Here is a 19,954-nt window from a genome sequence, read left to right on the forward strand (position 1 = left end):
ATTTTGGATGTTTACTATGTAAATTCAAAAATAAAATATATTAAATGTTAATACTGAAATTGACTTTCATTGGTTTTTTTATTCACAGAACTTAACTTATGTGGATTTTTTTTTCTTTTTGCTTGTTTGTTTTATTCTAGCACCGATAGCTGCAGGAACAGGCCCCAATTTTTCTCTCTCAGATTTGGAAAGTTCTTCATACTACAGCATGAGTCCGGGAGCAATGAGGAGGTCTTTACCCAGCACATCCTCTACCAGGTAATGTGATTAATGGCCCTTAAAAGTCCATGCTTCGTAGTTACACACCTTGATTTTAATTCTCAGCCTACTAGGCACTTAGCAATGTGCCTATAGCAATAGAAAATACTAGAAAGGGTGTTCAACCCCAACAGGCTTTCAGCCTCATTGGGGAGAGAAAGCAAATGCACATGCAGCAGAAACACACACACACACACACACACACACACACACACACACACACACACACGACAGTAAAAAGCAGTGAGCTGAATTTTTTGACAAAGGATAAAAATTGTTAAAGAAGGCTTTATCCAAAAAGAGTGACTTGTGCTCAGCTGTAGGTGTTGGTGAGGATGGGTGAGATGGAAAGGAAGAGGAATGCTCTGTGTGGCGCGATGACGTGTGCAAAGGCACGGAGGAAAGATGGATGCTGAACAGAGCATGTTCTCGGGAAATTCAGGACAGGCCTTGACTAGGGAAAAGGCTGTGTGTATTTTGGCATGTTTGGCACAAACTTGACACTCGTGACACCAGTCCTCATCCCCATGCCCCCAGCAAACATTACAGCTCAGTCCCAGCTCTTTCCCTACTGAGCATCCAAAGGTCTCAAAATCCAGTCTATTGGAGTTGCCCTAAGAGATAAACCTATCTGATATCCTGGTATGAGGTTATAAAAGTGAATGCTGTCCTCTGACAGGGTGGGGCTGGATCATAAACCCATTTGCACTGGGAGACCTTTAAAAAAGTAAAGCTGGAAGAGTACAATGAGGTAACCGTTGCAGGGGGCTTGATCCCCTTGAGGTCACAAAGCCAAAATCAAAATGAAGCATTTTGCAAGATCCTGTTGTCTCTAGATAACCTGGACCAGAGGGAAAGGGATTAGGCATTAAACCCACAGTATTCTTTTACAAATTGGCTTTAGCACTGGACTGTGACAACAAAGAAAAGAATGGTGCAGAACAATCTTTAATGTTTATGTACTTTGCAGAAAAACATTAGACAAAGGCATATTTCTCCAAAAGCAAGTACCAGGGTTTTATGATTTGAAACAATGTCCAGATTATAGGAATTTTCCTTGGTAGAAACTCATTTTTACCTTGGCTTTATATATTTTAACCATCATTACTTATTTTAAAAAATCAGTTTAGTTATCATTAATACCTTGAAAACAGATGAAGAAACAATTATTCTCTAAATATAACCACCAAAGCCTTCCATAATCTTTCATGTTGTTTAATGTTCCCCTTAGTTCACTGTCATATCAGCTCTCCCCACAAAAAAAAGTCTGAAATCCAAAGTACATTTATAATAAAAGAAGGAGATTGTGAACACATTCAGGTGCTAATACATTTTGAGGATTTTGAATGTTTGCTGATGGAAGAGACACTGTGTGTAACTGCACTCAGTCAACATGAAAAAGCTTTGCAAACACTTGTGGGTGGTGATTAATTTAAAAGTTGATGGGCTGTTTGTTTTTCATACGTGTGCTGCGCATGTACCATGGACGTCCCACACAGTTCTCCTCACCTCCAGCCTTTTGACTTCTCCAGCTGTTTTGTTGCCTTTTGTTGTGACTCTCTGAGTGGAAACCTGGTTATTAATGCCATTTAAAAGGCTAGTGTCGTTTTTATATTCTGCCTAACCCTGATAAGGAACTAATTATAAACAGCATCAGTAGTTAATACCTCTGTAATATGTTTGTTTTACTCTCATTACACTCTCCTAGGATGATTTTTAAAAATTATTCCATATACAGGCTCAGCAGAATTATCTGTGTACATGTTAGAAAATTTGCCCAGAAGAATATCCCAGATCTACATATAGAAATCTTCATCAATCAATCAATATTTGCTCATGCTGCGCAAATATTAATTGGTCACCTACTCTGAGAGAGGCACTGTATTAGGTACTTTGCATACCTGATATGATTGAATCTTCATAACAATTTTACAATGTAGATAGTGTTGCCATTTAAGATTAGATCAAACCAGAGCTCAGAGAAGTTAAATAACTTGCCCAAGGTCACAGATGTAGTCAATGGCAGTCTACATTCAAACTCAGGTCTGCTGAAACTTAAATACCACGCTGTTTTTATACTGAATCCTCTTAAGAACGGGACTCATGCTTTCAGGAAGGAACAATAGAACATTAGTCCCCCCAAAAGGAATATCTAACACCTCTACTTTTCCTGAACACTTAGCATTTGCTATCCTGAATTATTACCGTCTTTGAGGTCTGGACAGGTCCAGCCTCCCAGTCTGGACTGTATGTACCTTAGATGACAGTGTCTAACTCTTCCAGTTCAGCGACAGACAATGTACCAAGGAGATTATCCTCGGCACTGTGGGTATAAAGTCAAGAATTAAGAACTTTCCAATCTCATGGTTCGAGGCTGACAAGTAAATGGAAATTTTTAGTTCAGGGTAGTTGAACACTTTGGAAAGAGGCATTTTGCAGTTTTGTGGGTACAGGGAAGGCTTTTAGGCTTTGCACATAGTAGGGCTCGTGCACATATTTGGAAGGAAGGTAATACTCTTACCTTAATTTCTAGGTAGAATTTCTAGGAACACAAGAACAAATTCCACACGTGGTGCATCACTCCTTAGAAGAGTATTTATCCTCCTGCTGTGTAGAGACCTTACTGCGAGGCTCCTGCTTTCTTCAAATGTTTCTGGAATCAGTGTGCTAGAAAGTCAAGAGCGAGAGACCAAAATCAATGACTGGTTCATTTCTAAGTTTAAAAAAATACAGGAGATTGATATAGGCATTAATTGTAGCTTCTGTACCTCTTCATAGTAAACATCTCCAAAGTCATAGAAGAGTTAGTGTAAAAATAGGGATAAAATATACTTTTTTATCCCAAAGAACTTCGTCAAAATAAGCCAACTCTGAAGTTTGTGAAGTCAGTAAACTTTATCTTGGAAGCCCTCCACCTGTCCATCCTAGCACTTCTAATTTTTTCACTCCTGGATCTTTTTCTCTCCTCTGTCCTGTACCTTCACCTTCTGGACAAATATCCTATGTCAAACCCTGAAAGTCCTTGCTTTCAAACTAAGGTTTCAGCTAATAACGGCAGACTCTTTCACTTTCAGGATTGAAAAATTGCATGGGGTATTTGCATTTTATTTGTGGATACCAAGGAAATCAAAAGTTTGACAAACTCAGAAAAATATTAATAATGGGGAAATGATGGGCAGTGGAATTCGCTGGCCTTTTGGGTTGGATCTCATTGAATCATGACACTTGGGCAAATCCTTGACACAAGTACTCATATGGCTGTTTCTTAGTCAGTAGCCCAAATCAGCAGTTTTTGAGCATATACTATTAGCCCGACTCTGTAGAAGGCACCAGAGATTACAAGATATATAATATATATATAGTGCCTTCACCACAGACCTCACATTCCCATCAGAACATACAGGTCTTGCATTTTATTTGCCAGAGAACATAGGGAAATAATTATTTCTTTCCAATTTGTATTCTTCCAACTTCTAAAATGATTTCAGGTGGCTTTCAATTTTTAAAATACAACAGGTAATATTGAATACAGAAAGAGAGGTTAGAAACCATATGGAAAGATAGGAGAAATTCATATATTAGGAACCCAAACCAAAAGTTATTCCTTAAATTTACCCCAGGATTTCCTGGTTGCTAAAGCAAGAAGGGGAAGAAATAGGCTATATAATCTCCATTTTCTAATAAAAGGGATCAATAGAAATTCATTTAAAGAGACCATATTTTTTCTGGCTTTATGTATTAGTAGGAATTTTGTGTGTACATCCTTTTATGAAGGATATGCAGTTTTAAATAAAGTATAGAAAAGTTTTCAAGTGGCTATTTTTCACTGAACTTCAAGGAAAGCCAAGCAAAGAATATTAAATAAGCATTAAAATATTTCCTTTGAGTACTAAGCTAGCATGCAACAGATATGTTACTTTCCTGTGGTCTGGCTTTAATGAGAATAGAACTTAAAGGCTAAGAATAATGGTATGCCAACTTTAATAACTATAATTTCTTTCTTTAAATTGGGCCTTCCACATTTTTTAATTCAGATTGCTGAAATAGCCTGTTAACTGTCTTCCTGCCTTTCAGTTCCACCCCTTCTTTTTCCTCTGCTTTGCTTTTTTCTTTTCCTTTTTTGTAAGGTTTTTTAAAAATTAAAATACAGATAACATACAATACTATGTTAGTTTCAGGTGTACATCATAGTTATTCAACAGTACCCACCTAACACTATACAGTGTTATTACCACATTATTGATTTTATTCCCTATGCCAAAGAAGTGGTCACTATAAGTCTGGCAACCATCTTACACTGTACCACGCTATCACAATATTATTGGTCTTCCCCCCCTTTTCAAATTTTTCAATTAGAGTTGACATTCAATGTTATTTTATATTAGTTTCAAGTATATAGCATAACGGTTAGACATTTATATAATTTAGGAAGTGATCCCTCTAACTAATGCCACCTGGCACTATACATAGTTTTTACCATATTGTTGATTATATTCGCTATACTTTACATCCCCATCATTATTTTGTAACTACCAATTTGTATTTCTTAATACCTTCACCTTTTTCACCCAGCCCCCAACCCCAATCCCATCTATCACCCTGATAGATCTAATACCTATTTGGCACCATACATAGTCATTATAATATTATTGACTGTATTCCTTATGCTATACCCTACATCCCCATGACTACTGTGTAACAGCCAATTTGTACTTCTTAATCCCTTCTCCTTTCGCTCATCCTTAGCCCCCCTCCCATCTTAAAGAAGTTCCTCTAAGATTCCTTGTAATACTAGTTTGGTAATGATAAACTCCTTTAGCTTTTTCTTGTATGGGAAGCTCTTTATCTGTCCTCCAAATTTATATCATAGTTTTGCTGGGTAGACTAATCGTGGTTGTAGGTCCTTACTTTTCATCACTTTGACTATTTCCTGCCAGTCCCTTCTGGCCTGCAAAGTTTCTGTTGAGAAATCAGCTGCCAATCTTATGGGGACTCCCTTGTAGGTAACTAACTGCTTTTCTCTTGCTGCTTTTAAGATTCCCTCATTGTCTTTAACGTTTGGCATTTTAATTATGATGTGTCTCGGTGTGGGCTTCTTTGGATTCGTCTTGTTTGGGACTCTGCGCTTCCTGGGCTTATATATCTATTTCCTTCGCCAGTGAACTTTCTAAAATATGACTCTGATATCACTTCCTGTTTAGACTTTGCAGGGAGTCTCCACTACTTGTAGGATAAAGTCCAGACATACAATATCTTCTATAACCTCCACCCCCCTCTTTTGCTGAGCCCCACCTTTAACTTCAGCCCTGCCAAGCACCTGGCAATTCTCTGCACATGTCACACTTTACTCATGATGTTGTTTCTGCCTGAGATTGACCACTCTCCAGAGAGTGATGTTCAAAATACCCAATAACTTGAGTGACACAAGCATACCAATTAGAGAAGATGCTGCCCTGCCATAATGCTTGGGTAAAGTCCTAGAATGCCCTGGCTGTGCCAGACATTAACCCTTTAGGTTTTGGATCATGCAGCTGTCTTGGGTCAAACATGGAGTGGAATGTTTGGAGAAACTTATGGGGCTTCAGACAATGACACTTTGCCAATTGGTAAAGAAGTGTTTCAATTTTTAAAATCCAAAAATGGCTGCCTGGGTGGTGCATCAGCCGAATAACAGCCTGTCTCTGCTTTTTCCTTCTCTTTGCTCCATCTCCTTGACACACTCTTTCTGGGAATCCTGTGCCAACCTTCCAGGCATATCACTGTTTCTTTCCTCTATTGAGGGTCCCATTATATTCTATACGTCGTTCCATGGTAATACCTAGATTTCTCTTTTGCACAATTTTGTTTACCTCTCTGTCTTCATCCACTAGACTGTAAAACCTCATGGAGCCAATGGTCATGTCTGATTCATCTCTATATCCCAGCATTTAGCATAGCACCTGGCATATAGGAGGTATACGGAAAATGTTTGATGGATGAAAACATATTACAAGTTCTGTACCTTAACACATGAGGAAGAGATTTCCCAACAAGCACTACCACTAGGTATAAAATCTACCCGTTCTGGTATGTTAGTGACATAATCAAGTAAGAATTACAACAACATTAGCAGCATGTAGTATTTCACTACCTCTTACCTTCTCTTCCTGAAGCCTCAAATTGGGAGAAAAAAAATTCAGTCCTTTAACTGGAGCAAATGGTAACATTCTGGAAATTTTTCAACCACACCTCTCCAAAAATAAAAAAAATCCCTACTCTGATGGAATAGAACTTGATTTTGGTAATCTCTTTGTAGAGGAAAGGCATAAAAGTCACTGGGCCACTCTTTTTCCATGTCCCTCGTCACAGGGAAATGCAGTACTTCCTCCTATTTTTGTCTCTTTTGTTCACTGTTTTATCTCGTGTCTAGATCAGTACCTGGACTATTGTAGCTGTGCAGTAAATATTTTTTGAATGAACAGATCCAAGTAGAAGATGAGAAAACATGGCCAAAAAAAAAAAAAAAGAAAAAGAAAAATCAATCTCAGCTTTTCTTGAAGGGTCATACACCCTGATTTTTTTTTTCTTTTTGGGGTGCCGGAAGGGATTGCCCTGATAACTAGGGAAATTGCCGATGGCTACGTCAGCCACAGCCTGAGGAAGTATACCATGTGGGCTGACTACCAATACTTTCAGGTGGAGACAGGAGCGGGAGCCAGCCACCAGTTCCTCAGAGGACAAAGGAATAGGATGTGGCAGCAACAGCAACCTGAGTGACAATAAAAATCAAACCCAGACCCCAGCAACACAGACCCAAGACTTTGTTCCACATCCAGTGACTCACTAAACTGAACAAGAGCCTCAAGAGTCATAGAACTATACTGAATTGCCCAGTTGCGTCCTCTCTTGGCTTTCTTTCAACCCAAGATGCAATATCCAAGAGAAAGGTGGTTTGGATTGCCTTTAAACATGTACCTGTGTGTTATTTCAGCTCCACAAAGCGCCTCAAGTCTGTGGAGGATGAAATGGACAGTCCTGGTGAAGAGCCGTTTTACACAGGCCAAGGGCGCTCCCCAGGAAGTGGCAGTCAGTCAAGCGGATGGCATGAAGTGGAGCCAGGTAAGCAGGGCGGGCACGGGGGCACGTGGCTAACTCTGAAATCTAAATGCCCTGGGAACCCACACCGTGCCTAAAAGCGAAGAGAGCAAGCTCAAAGCAGTTGACTTTTTGACTTTTTCACCATGAACACTTGTTTGTATCTGACTGCTGCATTTATAAAAGGGTGGCCGTGAAAAGCAGCAATTCAACTGAAATGAGAGTCTGATAAGAATGGTACATGGTTTTCTATTCTGACATATTTTCAGCTACATTCCAGTCCAGCATTCCATTAGGTTTTGCTTTTGTTTTTATACTAACTGCCTTTTGGGTTTGGTTTTTTTGAATTGTCTTTCAATCAAAATAAAAGTCTATCAACTTTTTCAGCTGAATGGGTAACATTAAAAAGGAGACTGGGGTTTTCTGTGTTACAGTTTATACAGTACTTGGATTTTTATGTAATAAGAATACTTTAAAATATTTTTTCTTATTACTGGAAAGTATCAGGATTGTTTTTCTGTTTAAAGGGAGCAATGGTCTTTATGTCCATCTTTGTTGAACTAAGGAAATGATGACTTCTAGTCTAACGTCCTGGGGTAGTCTAGTCTTAGCTGTGGAGTCTTGAGAGTAAGGTGAATAATTCTGATAGCAGAAGCTTTTGGAAGTCTTTCTCCATGTCTAACCTCCACCTGAGCAAGGGAGCATCTTCTCCAGTGCCTTTCCCAATATGCAAAGTCAGCAGGTGTAAAGAATAGAATGTGGGCTTTGGAATCAGATAGGCAGAGTGTAATTCTGGATCCAGCTCCTCCTGGTTGTGTGATTATGGGCAAATTTCCCAACTTCTCTGAGCCTATGTATCCCCACTTTTATAATCTGTCAATAACAATAGCTATATCAATGCTTTTGAGAATTAAGTGAGGTAATATACATAAACCATCTAAGAATTAACACCCAGTACTGAGTAAGTTTGGAGAAAGAAAAAGAAAAATGTTTCTGACCATTCTCCCCATCAGTGCCTCAGAGTAATTTTCTGCAAAAACAGATAAGCACCAAGAAAATCTCTGAAGTAACCCCTTCATCTTTCTCTCCTATATAACATATCAAAAGACAATCCTTGGAGGGTGTGACTATAAAAGGATAGGATGAGGGAGATTTTGAGGGTGATGGAACTGTTCTATATCCTAATGGGGCTGGTAGCTACAGGAATCTGTACATATGTTAACATTCATAGAAGTGTATACCTTCTGCCTCCCTCCCCTCCCCCCAGGGAGTTTTACTGTATGATAATTAAAAACAAAACAAAACCTCAGGCCACGCTGGCTGAGCCCTTTACCTTGCTCCCTTTACTAAATTGCAAAAATTTCACTTTGCCTTGCTTCTACCTAATGCTCTCACTCAACTTCTTCCCTCACTCAGTCACTCATTCAGAAACCTTCATGGGGAACTTCCCCGGGATGAAACACTTTGCCTGGTTCTGGGAACTCAAGGATGAATGGGAACACTACGGCTCTTGCTTTCAAGGAATTCACAGTTGTGGGTGGGAAACAGACACACAAGAAGCTCATCCTCCAGTGAAATGGGAAGTGGAAGGATGGGGGTATTAGCCTCCGGTGCCCCCTTTTTCTGTTTTTACCAACACAGCACTCACGGTGTGGTGTGTCTTCTCTAAAAGTCATTCATCAGCTTCACTCCACACTTACATCATGCCACTTCACCTAAAGTGGTAAGAAATAAAGCCAGGCCTAAATGAAAATGAAAATGCTGACTCCTCGTTCCTACTAACTGCATCATCAGCACGACCTCCGTATAGTGCCAATGAAAAGTTTATGTGCTATTAAAATATTAAAAGATGTAAAACTTTTTTGAACCCTTCTTCAAAAGGCTAATTAGAGTACTAGCCAGTTTACCTGCTTCAGGGAAAATCAGAATTAGAATATGTACGTCTGGTATATTTGAGCTTGAGTATTGCACTGATGCAGTTTTAGACATCTCAAAGCTGCTTTTATTGTGTGACGTACACGAAGCCCCTCTACCGAGGGTCATTCAGTAGATTGCTTTGGGGCGTATTTGGGGCGGTGGGGTTGGTTGAATATAGTGTACTTTGAGCTGGTAACTCTTTTATTCAAAGTAATTATTTCTGTGCACATTATGAATCAAATGATCATGAATCTTAATATCTGAATACCTATATCCTTTGTACTCATTAAATAACTAAAGTTTAATGACTGAATTCTTTTGGTAAGATAGATAGATAGATAGATAGATAGATAGATAGATAGATAGATAGATAGATAGATAATAGCATATATAGTATAATTGTATAATTGTGGGGGATTTCTCTTAAATATATATGTATATACATGTATATATATATAATAACTATATATATAGTTATGTAGATAGAAATCCCCACAATTATATAATTATATTCCTACACTGATTCTCCATTCTCTATCCTTATGTCATTGCAGAAAAATGCAGTTTCATGCTATATGTGTGTGAGGGATGGGGGAGGACAGTGGATAAATTTTCATTTGGCCACATTCAGCATAGAAAGTCATCATTGAAACAGGGCCTGAGGGGACATTAAAACTCAACTGAAGGGTGTTGTACATGTTCATGGTGCCTTCAGTGTCATTAACTCACACCAGCCATTTTAAATGGATAATTTATGCTGCCAGATGGTCCTTTTTGGGGATTTTCCATCTAGCCCAATCCCCTTTTTGGCACAGGGAGCACCCTTATGTTGTTCCCACACTGATCCGGGCCTGCATGGCTTTTCCCCAGGGGTACAGTTCATTGAGTAGGAGGCTTTTAGTGGTTCACTCATGTAAATTACCTTCAGAGCATGTTGGGAGTTATATATATATCTGAATGCTCCAGCAGCCTCTTGGTTGCCTATATTAGGGATAATTCTCTCAAACAAGTACTAAAGGATACTTTTTTATGCCTCGGATGTGACACAGGGAGCAAGGCCTGTACTTACTCCCCACTCAGAGAGCTTTGCATCTGTTTACCTGCCCTCAAATGCTTTTTCAGGACTCCCCGGCCAAAAGAGGGCCGAAGGTTGCCAGAAGAGACAAATTTCCTTGAGCAACAGGAAGGCTTTGGAAAGTAAAACAAACCAGACATGCAGTAAATTACATGGGCTCTTTCAAATGTCTTTTGTAGTATCCTGTTCCCCATTAGTTTATCTCAGCACTTTTAGTGCACAGCTCTTATTATCTGGGAAGAAGGGCATAGGAGATTAAAGATGATGTTAGTTTAAAAATATCAGACAACTTCAAGCTGACTTTTGCTTCTCTCACAATGCTGCATTTGTTCCCTCCACTTAGTTTCATTTCCAAGTTATCTTAAAACTGGGTTAGATTCGAAGCTTTGAAGCTAATCACACACTGATGAAATGAGTCCTATGAAATCCTGTCAAGCAAAAATGCACATACGATCAACTGTTGTTTATCTGTACAAATGAAAAATTGCAGAGAAACTGATAATGCAAGTAAATAGGAAGAAAACCCACAGGCAGGCGCCTACATTGAGTTAAACACTGTGCATAATGCTTTCATGTATATGGTAAAAAGTATAGTTACAATTGTTTGAGTACCTACTGGGTACCACATTTTTTTTTTTTAATTATCCCTCTAAAATATTTTGCCTCAGTAGAGATGAAAATTGAAAATTGTAATCTGGAATCCAGACTTTAACCTAAATCCAATTTCAAAGTATATGTTTTGTCTTCTACATTCAATAACCTCTTTTACCATAAGTGTTTATGCTTGTATTTTAAGGTCTCACGTCCTGGGCTTGTATTGAAATTAAAAACATAATAATAAAAACCAAAAAGTAACTAGTCAGAAAGACCTGGAAAATTCCCCCGTTTCCTTATCCCAAATCCTTATTGTACAGTCTAGGCCAGGGAAGGAATGTGGGTTGTTAAATAAATACACATAGGCTACAACATAGAAGCAAATGGTATTAACCATTAACAAGGTGAAATAGTTATCATTTTTGCCCCTAAAATAAAATAATCCTCAGCATTTAGATCTGTGTTCAAATAATAGCTCATCGGAGAGCCTCCCAGGGAACTAAAATAGCGGTCGACTCTTTTCCATCATCCTGTAACTCATAACCCTGCTTTCCTTACTTCCTAACAGTTCCTACTGTTACGGACTGTCTTCTCCCTCTAGAAGACACACTTAATGAACAGTAGGACTTAGTCTGTCTTTTCCATTGCTGTATACCCAGCTTCCAGAACAGTGTCCAGAACACACAATACGTACATGCTCAATAAATACTGTGTGAATGAATAAGTGAATGAAGCCCATAAAGCAGAGACATTTGGGGACTTCCAATAAATATGAAAGCAGAATTTGCTACCAATAATCCTGTCAGAATTGATGTTTACTATAGTCTCAATCTATAGGCTGTTACTGAGTGAAATCCAATTTTTAATAGATAGAAGGCAAAACGATTGTGAAGACCCTACCAGTGACCCCATGGACAAGTAGTAGTGTACAAAATTTTATTACAAGTATCCCTTGCCTAACTTAAAGGGTTTTCCTTTAAGTGAATTAAGCTTCACGGATTACTGAGTTGCACGACTTCCTGCACTTGAGACCTCACCTGCGTTGAGCACATACACATCAGTCAGTTTCAGCAGAAGTAAAGATAATTTTATTGGGGGAAAAACGTGAAATTTGGGGCTTTTCAGTGAAACTTAGTACTGTGTTTGAAAATGAGTAAGTGGCTACTTAAATTTTTTTCTAGAGAAAAATATTCAGAATTCTAGCATGCCTTCAATTATATTGTGATTGTAAAACCTTATTAACAGACACAGTTACATTAGCCAAGATGCTAGACGTTCTAAACAGTTCAGGAATAAGTTTTTAAGTCAAAATTTGGTAAGTAGTAAATTAGGCTGTATTTTCTTAAAAGCTTTCAGAGATAAACTTCTTTCAGAGATGGACTTCTTCCCAAAGACTCGGTAGTCCTCATTTTTGGAGGTCAAAATTAAGCTCTGTAATGACATGCTGTCTGTTCCTAACACAATTACTAAGTAAAGAACTACATATCGTGCTCGCTTCGGCAGCACATATACTAAAAAGAACTACATTTCTTTTAAAGGCATTTGTAGAAGAACATTTTGGTAAGCACCTGATCAACCCAGGATGTTTAAAACCGGAGTTCAGTGTCTTAACTACTGGAAGCACAGTTGGATTTTTGCAGACTTATGTTAGTTCATTGTAATTTTAAATACCCCATATCAGGTTCACTTGGATTCCCAACTCTGCTGGTTCTAATTTGACTGCCAACAGCCATTCATCAATTGTAGGAGTGGGGGAAGTTTACCAACTTAAACGTATAGTGGAGACACGTAGGAGAGGGCCTATTATCAATGCCATAAAAAGGCAACCGACTGCTAATAATAGCACACTGCTCATGGACAGTCTGCCGCACTAGAATGTATTAGGGAAAATTATTAAATCTCCCACAGTCTACTGCTGTAATAGGAATAGTCACTGTTACAGAACACTGCCATAGGATCAGTGTCTTGGCTTCTCTTCTTCTGCATTTATGGAGCAGTAGGGAAGCGTTGTTATGTGACAACATTGCCTCCCATTATCTCTTTAGTATTGGCACCTGCTCATTAGAGACCAGTGCACCAGGGAACAGCATACAGTCAGAGGGGGCCTGGTCTTTAGTGACCCTCATCAGAGAAATTTCTTCTACATGAAGGGTTATAACAAGAAAGCTGTATTGCAAAATGAGCACTCTAAACACCCTTAAAAAATGCCCTTACCTTCTTTATCAAGGCTACTTTTTTTAATGCCAAAAGAAGAGGCCTAAAAGAACCTATTGTAATGGGAGGCTAGAAGGTTACCTATCAGAAGAAAAGAAGTAACCTTCTCACACACGTGCACATACACTATATGTATGGCTGTGTGTTTGTCATATACATGTATATGATGAAGCATGGTCAAAAGAATTCCTGTTGTGTTTCTGAAGCCTATTAAAGTACCTGGCACATGGTATTCAATGAAATATTTGTTGCATAAATAAACAAAAAATAAGGTGCACACATGTCGTATCTTGTCCTCTGAATCAGGCGAAGTGCTCAGGGGACACAGTGCTGCCTGCATGTGTTGAGTGAGTGACTATAGCTCCACTTGCACCAGGGAGCCCAGATGCACAATTGTGTGAATGCAGAAGCTCCCAGGAAAACACATGCTGCGTTTCAGCTGGTTTTATCTGAATAAATGAATTACTCAAACCTCCAAATTTTTAAATTCATGTTGGAAAGGAGGCTTGTCAATATTCCAGAAGGAAGGCAGAAGAACAATGTAGCTCACACCTTAGAATTATTTGTGAACTCTTCCTTCCTGCCCTGTTCCTGTCACCATCTTCAGCACAGCCCCAGTGGCTTAAGGCGGCAAAGGACTGGATCATCTTGTGGCCTCGTTGAGCGTGTTCTCAGGAGAGGTTTGAAAGCATGTGTCATTCTATCCACTAGAGTCTTCATAGGCTTGCTGGGGAGGGAGAAAATAAGAGAGAAATAGAATGTTTTGCGAAGAGGAAAGAGTACAAATTAAGAGTCAAAGCTACAGTTCTTGTACTCAGCCATGAGCAAGCCTGGAACTTTCAGCAAACTGCTTCCCTGAATTTTCATTTTCTCCTATGTAAACATTGGGGACAATGAAACAGCCTGACCTTTCAAACTCAAACGAGATGATAAAAACAGGAGTTACCATTTATTAAGTACCAGCTGTGTGCAAGGTACTGTGCATGGCACTGGACATAGAGTATTTTTAATATATGTTAAGTACTGTATACTTAGTCAACAATAAAACTTTATAGAAATGCTATATCTCTTTTTGATAAATACTTTGAAAACTCTGAAATGGTATGTAAGATATTATGAAATTAAATTGAAAACATAGTATACATATCTGCATCTATTATGTGCAAGATGATAGAGGGAAAATAAATAAATGAATAAATTAATAAACCAAGACAGACTTTGCCCTCAAAGTGCTTCCAGCCCGTGAAGGGAAGAGGGGGGTTAACACGTACCCAGTGGCTGTAATACAAGGTATGGGGTAAGCTAAGAAACACTCAGGTTGAGAGTTTATTTCTTGGCTTAGACCACAATCTTCCACTGTAACTGTTTGGAAGAGCTGCTGCAACAGCCATTCCGTTACTAACAGAGCATCGGTGATTGCTGGTCCCTGTTTCCTCCCCTTTGTAATATCAGAGTCTTATCTTTCTTCATCTCTAAGAAGTATGCAGAAAGCCGATATGCTAGGAAACTGAGTAAGTGCACAAAGCAATGCCATCCGACTCCAACAAAAGATACATCTTTCTGCACCCATGGATTCAAATCTCAGTGTTCTGACTTGTGAGTAAGGAAATTGGGCAGAATCTGAGCAAATGTTTACTTAGAGGAAACAAAATTATTCTGAATTGAGATTAAATTCACCAAAGGGAAAAATAAGCAGAAAATATAGTTGGAAGAAAAGAAACAAGAGATAGATAGATAGATAGATAGATAGATAGATAGATAGATAGATCAGACTTACCTAAGAGTTTGCTGTGTTGATTTTCCTATATCTAACAAATTGTATTTATGTAATAAATATTATTAAATGTTTGTCGAACTCAAAGAGAAGGTAGTTTTAATCTCTGATATAAAGAGAAAAAAATACTTTAGTGTTTTTACATCATCTGTTCTATGAACACAATGTAGATATTTTATAGACTCAAGTAATACCACAATTTGATTAACAGTAAAAGATAAATTTACTTATATTTTGTAATTGGAATTCTGCTCCAATTTTAAATATATTTGTTGTGTAAGTATTAGCTAGTATTTACTGAGCACTTGCTATGTCATACATTGTTGTTCTATATAGCTTTTAAATATTTTTGTATTTATATATGTACATACAACTATATATATAAATGTGTATATATGTGTGTGTACATATACATTTAATTTGTAAAATATGATACAGATCACTAATGATACTATTTGCGGACTTATTTCTCTTATATTTTTCTATTTTTTTCTACATGCTGATGAATCTATTTAAATGTTAAATAGTCAAGTATAATACATCATCGGTTTATATGAGAATGAAGTTCTGTCTGTTTGGGGGCCATCAGTGTTTATAATAAAATAGTTTTTTTTACTACTTGAGAATAAAGGGCTTTCTATGGGGCCTGAGGGAGAGAGGGAAGAAAGAAGTCCACAGACTCACATAGCTCTCAGGAGTCAATAGCTTCTCTGCCCGTGCTGTGTGGCAGTTTCTGATGCGGCTGTGCACATCCCAATTGCTTTCCTGCTCGACAGAGGATTACAGTAATGCCTATTTATCCAATTCTATCCATCCAAGGATTTCAAATACATCATAAACTTATCAATTAATCAAAGACATGGCACCTATTTCAAGATGATGGGTGAATTACATCCTAGAAGATTACGAGAAACACTCATATCGATGCAGTAAATCAGGGACCGTTTCCTGATGGATTCCTGAACAACACACCAAGTACTCAAATGGAGAGGATTCTCTCCTGCATGGAATCATAAAGTATGTCTCTCAAATAGGAGAAAACTTTGGGAATAAAAAAGTCATTTTATTTCGAAGCATCTCTTAAACTTGATGAAAAATGAAATTGCAATAGAATGAATGAACCCACTGAAATACAGTTAATAGGCTTGCCTCTTCAGAGTGAGGTATTACTGACCACCCTTTCTTAACAATGAAAAAAATGCTGTGAAACTTTTGGATTTTTAAATAGTGGGTTACTTTGGTTCCTGGTTCTCTGGTCTGTGTGGAGTGAGGAACTCTGCTTGCAGTCCAGTGCCTTCATCCCACTGTGGAGAACAGGCTTTATAGACAGCTGTGAATGTTTGGTATTTATTCAGATAATATGCCAGCTCTCCTGGCTTTTAATGTGGTCCAAACATCTTATTGTCCTTCATTTTGAAGAAACATCCCAATCTCTAGGGATTTTTCCACTTTGTAAGTAATGAGAGGTAGTTAAAATTTTCATGTGCATCATTGGAAATGCACTCAAGTCATTAGAAATTCAAGGAATGGCAACCCAATATCCATTTCTAATCTGAAGTGTCTTCTGTCGTGCCGTATTATTCTGCCATGTTAGCTATCCCAACCCAGAAATCGCTTCACCGTGATTAACTTTCAAGATTCATAAATTCTAGGATACCATTACTACTTACAACTAATGCCAGTCAGAATTTGCCATCTGCCTTTCAGCCATTTCATGAGCCTGACTGAAGAGGGAGTTTATCAAAATGGCTGTACAACATCGCTCATGTCTTAACTCTCTTTAGGGACTCGTATAAGCAGGACTTCATGTTCTAATGTCAAAATACACGTGTAAGGATTAAAAGTAGTATGGGATGCATAAGAATGCTTTTCAGGCCAGTTATTCTTTGATATTTATCACTCCATAGTAGCGACACCTGCTTCTAATTTTAAGAGTTCTTTTTTGCAGTGAGTGATTTTTTTTTTTTTCTTCAGAAAAGAAATCTTATCCTCAAAAGACTCAACTGGTAATTTTTCTCCTTTTGATGTGCTCGATATTTTTATGAGTTTGTCCATCAGCATTGAAGTCTTAACATGCCCTTAGTTTAAAAAAAATCTTGATAACACATAATCATTATATTGGGTCACATAAATTTATGTCCTAGCCACACATTTGGAGACTTTTCAGAGATATAATTTATCATAAATGTCATTATCTGCTACCTGAACTACTTGATAGTTGTCTTAAATTGACTAAATCCAGAGAAATAAACTCTGCCTTGTGGGAGTGGTTCAGTAACTTACATTCAATACCCATATTTGGTTGTTTTTCACAGTTAAGGACAGGGTTGGTGACAGTTGTCATTTGGGAGTTAGTAAGTGGAAGGGGGGAAAAAAGAGAGAGGAACGTAGTTTTGTCTCTTTAGACAACATATGGAAATAGTCTTTTGGTTTGGGGGTAGCCAAGCTTTTCTGTAGAGCCCAAAGTGATTTGCTTTTTTGGTTTTTATCTTGTATAAAGACCTTTTCCTAATAGATTCTGGGTAAAGTTAATTACATGAGTAGAAAAAGCTGCAAAAGATGGTATATTGCTAGCAACCAGTTCTGATTGGCCTGTGGGGAGTTGTCTGTATAAAATTGGATCCTTGTGTTTTGTTCCAAAAAAAGGTGTGAATGTGAAAGAGAAGTGCTAAATCATGACTCCAGAGAAAATGTCGGCCATGAGCAGTTTTTAGTTTAAGTGAAAACCAAACTTTAGGAATTGGACAAAGAAGACAGGGAGAAAAAAGGGGGAATCATTAATTCTAACATAAAAGCGTTATGGTGATCAAGTTTCACCAAACTTGAATAGACCCTCCACAAAGGTGGTGACTGAATGGAACTAACTCACTTACTTAATTGACATGAAAAACTTTAGTAAGCATTTACCCTTAATGTCAGATACGTAATTTTTAATAGCATATATCCAAGATATGGAGACGGTTAACAAACAGCACAGTTTTTAATAATTGCACTCATAAGTAAATGGATCTATCATTACGTTGTCACAAAGAATGACAGTGAGCAGAAACATCCTGCTAATCCTTCTCAGATAAGTATTCAACATAATTAGACAGACACTATCTCTTCTGTTTAGTGTAGCATTAATCAGAAGTACAACTTTACACAGGAAGTTTTTTTCTGATATGTCATTGTTTAAAAAAAAACTATTTTGTCCAATATTGTGCTTCAGAAAATGACTCATGTAGTTATATAGAGTTATGTACCATTTTATTACTTATAATATTTATTTGGTTTTAATAGTGTTCAATAATAGTGTGGTCCTTTTGCATCCACACAACTGCAATTTGAAGTTAGTGGTTCATTTCGTTTTGCAAAATATCAGAATAATGAACTGCTGGAAGTATCTGTAAGTTTTGCAATGACCTGTGGGCTCATCTATATAAAATGAAGGAATGACTCTTATTTTACTTATTTTTTTGTTTTTTTATTTATTTATTTTTCTTAAGGCACAACTCTTATAGAGAGAGGTTTTCTTATAAGGAAAAGACCAGCTGTTTTCTGCATTAAATAAGAGCTCAAGAGACAACCTCTTTCCGTGAAAAATTTCTGGTTACAATGATGAAATGTGTTGCCCCCTTCCAGCATCTACAGGCATTGCCTTTTTCAAAAATCCATTTCCTTTTACTATGTGGCTTCTAGCTTCGACTCTGAACTACTGCATAGTTATAAAGTGGTATCAGCTCAGTATATTGCACAACTCTATCTTCCCACTTTCTCAGCGACTCAAAGGCCTTTGAAGGCAAAGAATAGGGTTATTGAAGGATGTCAGGCAGATTTCACTAAGTAACAGGTGGAGGTCAAAGTACTTTATTTGTGGGGATGAACAGAGTGCAGAGATGGAAAAATCAAATGCTTTGCCGTAATAAGGTTTAGCAAGAAAATGCTGACTACACTAAGCTTAGATTCTCGCTGACAGAACCTTTTCTAGTGTTCACTACTTGATTTCACAGTTCAATCAATTTGAAGAGGCCTAAAGTTATATTTCTTTTTTCCCCTATGAAATGTTCCAATCAGTTTCAAATTTTACTTTAAATAAAGTGATGGGGTCTCTGCTTGTATCCAGGGAACATTGGGACAAATAGATCCCCAGTGCAGGTGTATCCCAAACATACGTCAAAGATTCCCCATCTCCACAAATTACATTTTACCAGTAGGACCCTTAAACTCTAAGCTTGCAATCACATTTTAACTGACAGAATTAAACATAATTTAATAAACACTTAATTTATCAGTGAAATTAATATTATAGGTGGAGAAAAGTATCTATAAGGATATTTCCCAAGCTCGAGCCTTGGGTTATACCCAACTTGTTGGAGATGGGGAGGAAAGGGCTTTTATTTTTCTCTTTATACAATTCTGTATTTGTATAGTGCATATGTTTTGCTTTTGTAACTTACAAAAGGGCCAAACATGACGAAAAAAATATAAAAGTAAGACTTATCTGCTATTCTATAGCAGAACCAAAAAAGTAAAGTTATTTGTTGGCGTGTAGACCAGAGCTGTCTAATAGAACTTACTGCAATGTGGCAGACATTCTGTAGCTACACTGTCCAATACTGGAACAACTAGCCAAATGTGGCTATGGAACACTTGAAATGTGGCTATGCTGAGCAACTGAAGTTTTAAACTCATTTAATTTTAATTAATTTAACTTTAAGTAGCCACATGTGGCTATTAGCTACCATATTGGACAGGGCAGATATAAACCACACGTATGTATGACTGAGTTTTTTACTTTGCAGCTGAGTATCTAGGCAGAATGAATAAAACATTTATGCTATATTATGCTATATTTATTTTTCATGCAAAGGAAGTAATTTGGTTTTCTCAGTAATTTCTTCTTTATTTTCGGTCCTCTGTGAATGGGTGTGATTGCTATGTTGAGCCAAAATCAATCCTTGTCTGAACACATGGGAAGATAGGATGGCTTGGGGGAAGATGGGATGGGTGGGGAATCTCCAACTTGTAAGTATATGGAGCATGAAATACAATTTTTAAAATTTCAG

General features: G+C 37.7%; 1 protein-coding gene across 12 annotated transcripts in view; it reads left to right on the top strand.

Moving 5' to 3' along the window:
- Positions 1–19,954, top strand: part of NFIA (nuclear factor I A) — a 562,979-nt gene that overhangs the window by 458,848 nt on the left and 84,177 nt on the right. For all 12 annotated transcript variants that reach the window (XM_074334805.2, XM_074334806.2, XM_074334804.2 and 9 more), the window contains exons 5-6: positions 141–258; positions 7,229–7,356. In XM_074334805.2, coding sequence (XP_074190906.1) covers positions 141–258; positions 7,229–7,356 — 246 coding nt within the window. The remainder of the gene's footprint in view (positions 1–140; positions 259–7,228; positions 7,357–19,954) is intronic.

The sequence above is a fragment of the Rhinolophus sinicus genome, chromosome 14 (assembly GCF_057876585.1).
Source record: "Rhinolophus sinicus isolate RSI-liver-muscle chromosome 14, RSI-T2T, whole genome shotgun sequence".
NCBI lineage: Eukaryota > Metazoa > Chordata > Mammalia > Chiroptera > Rhinolophidae > Rhinolophus > Rhinolophus sinicus.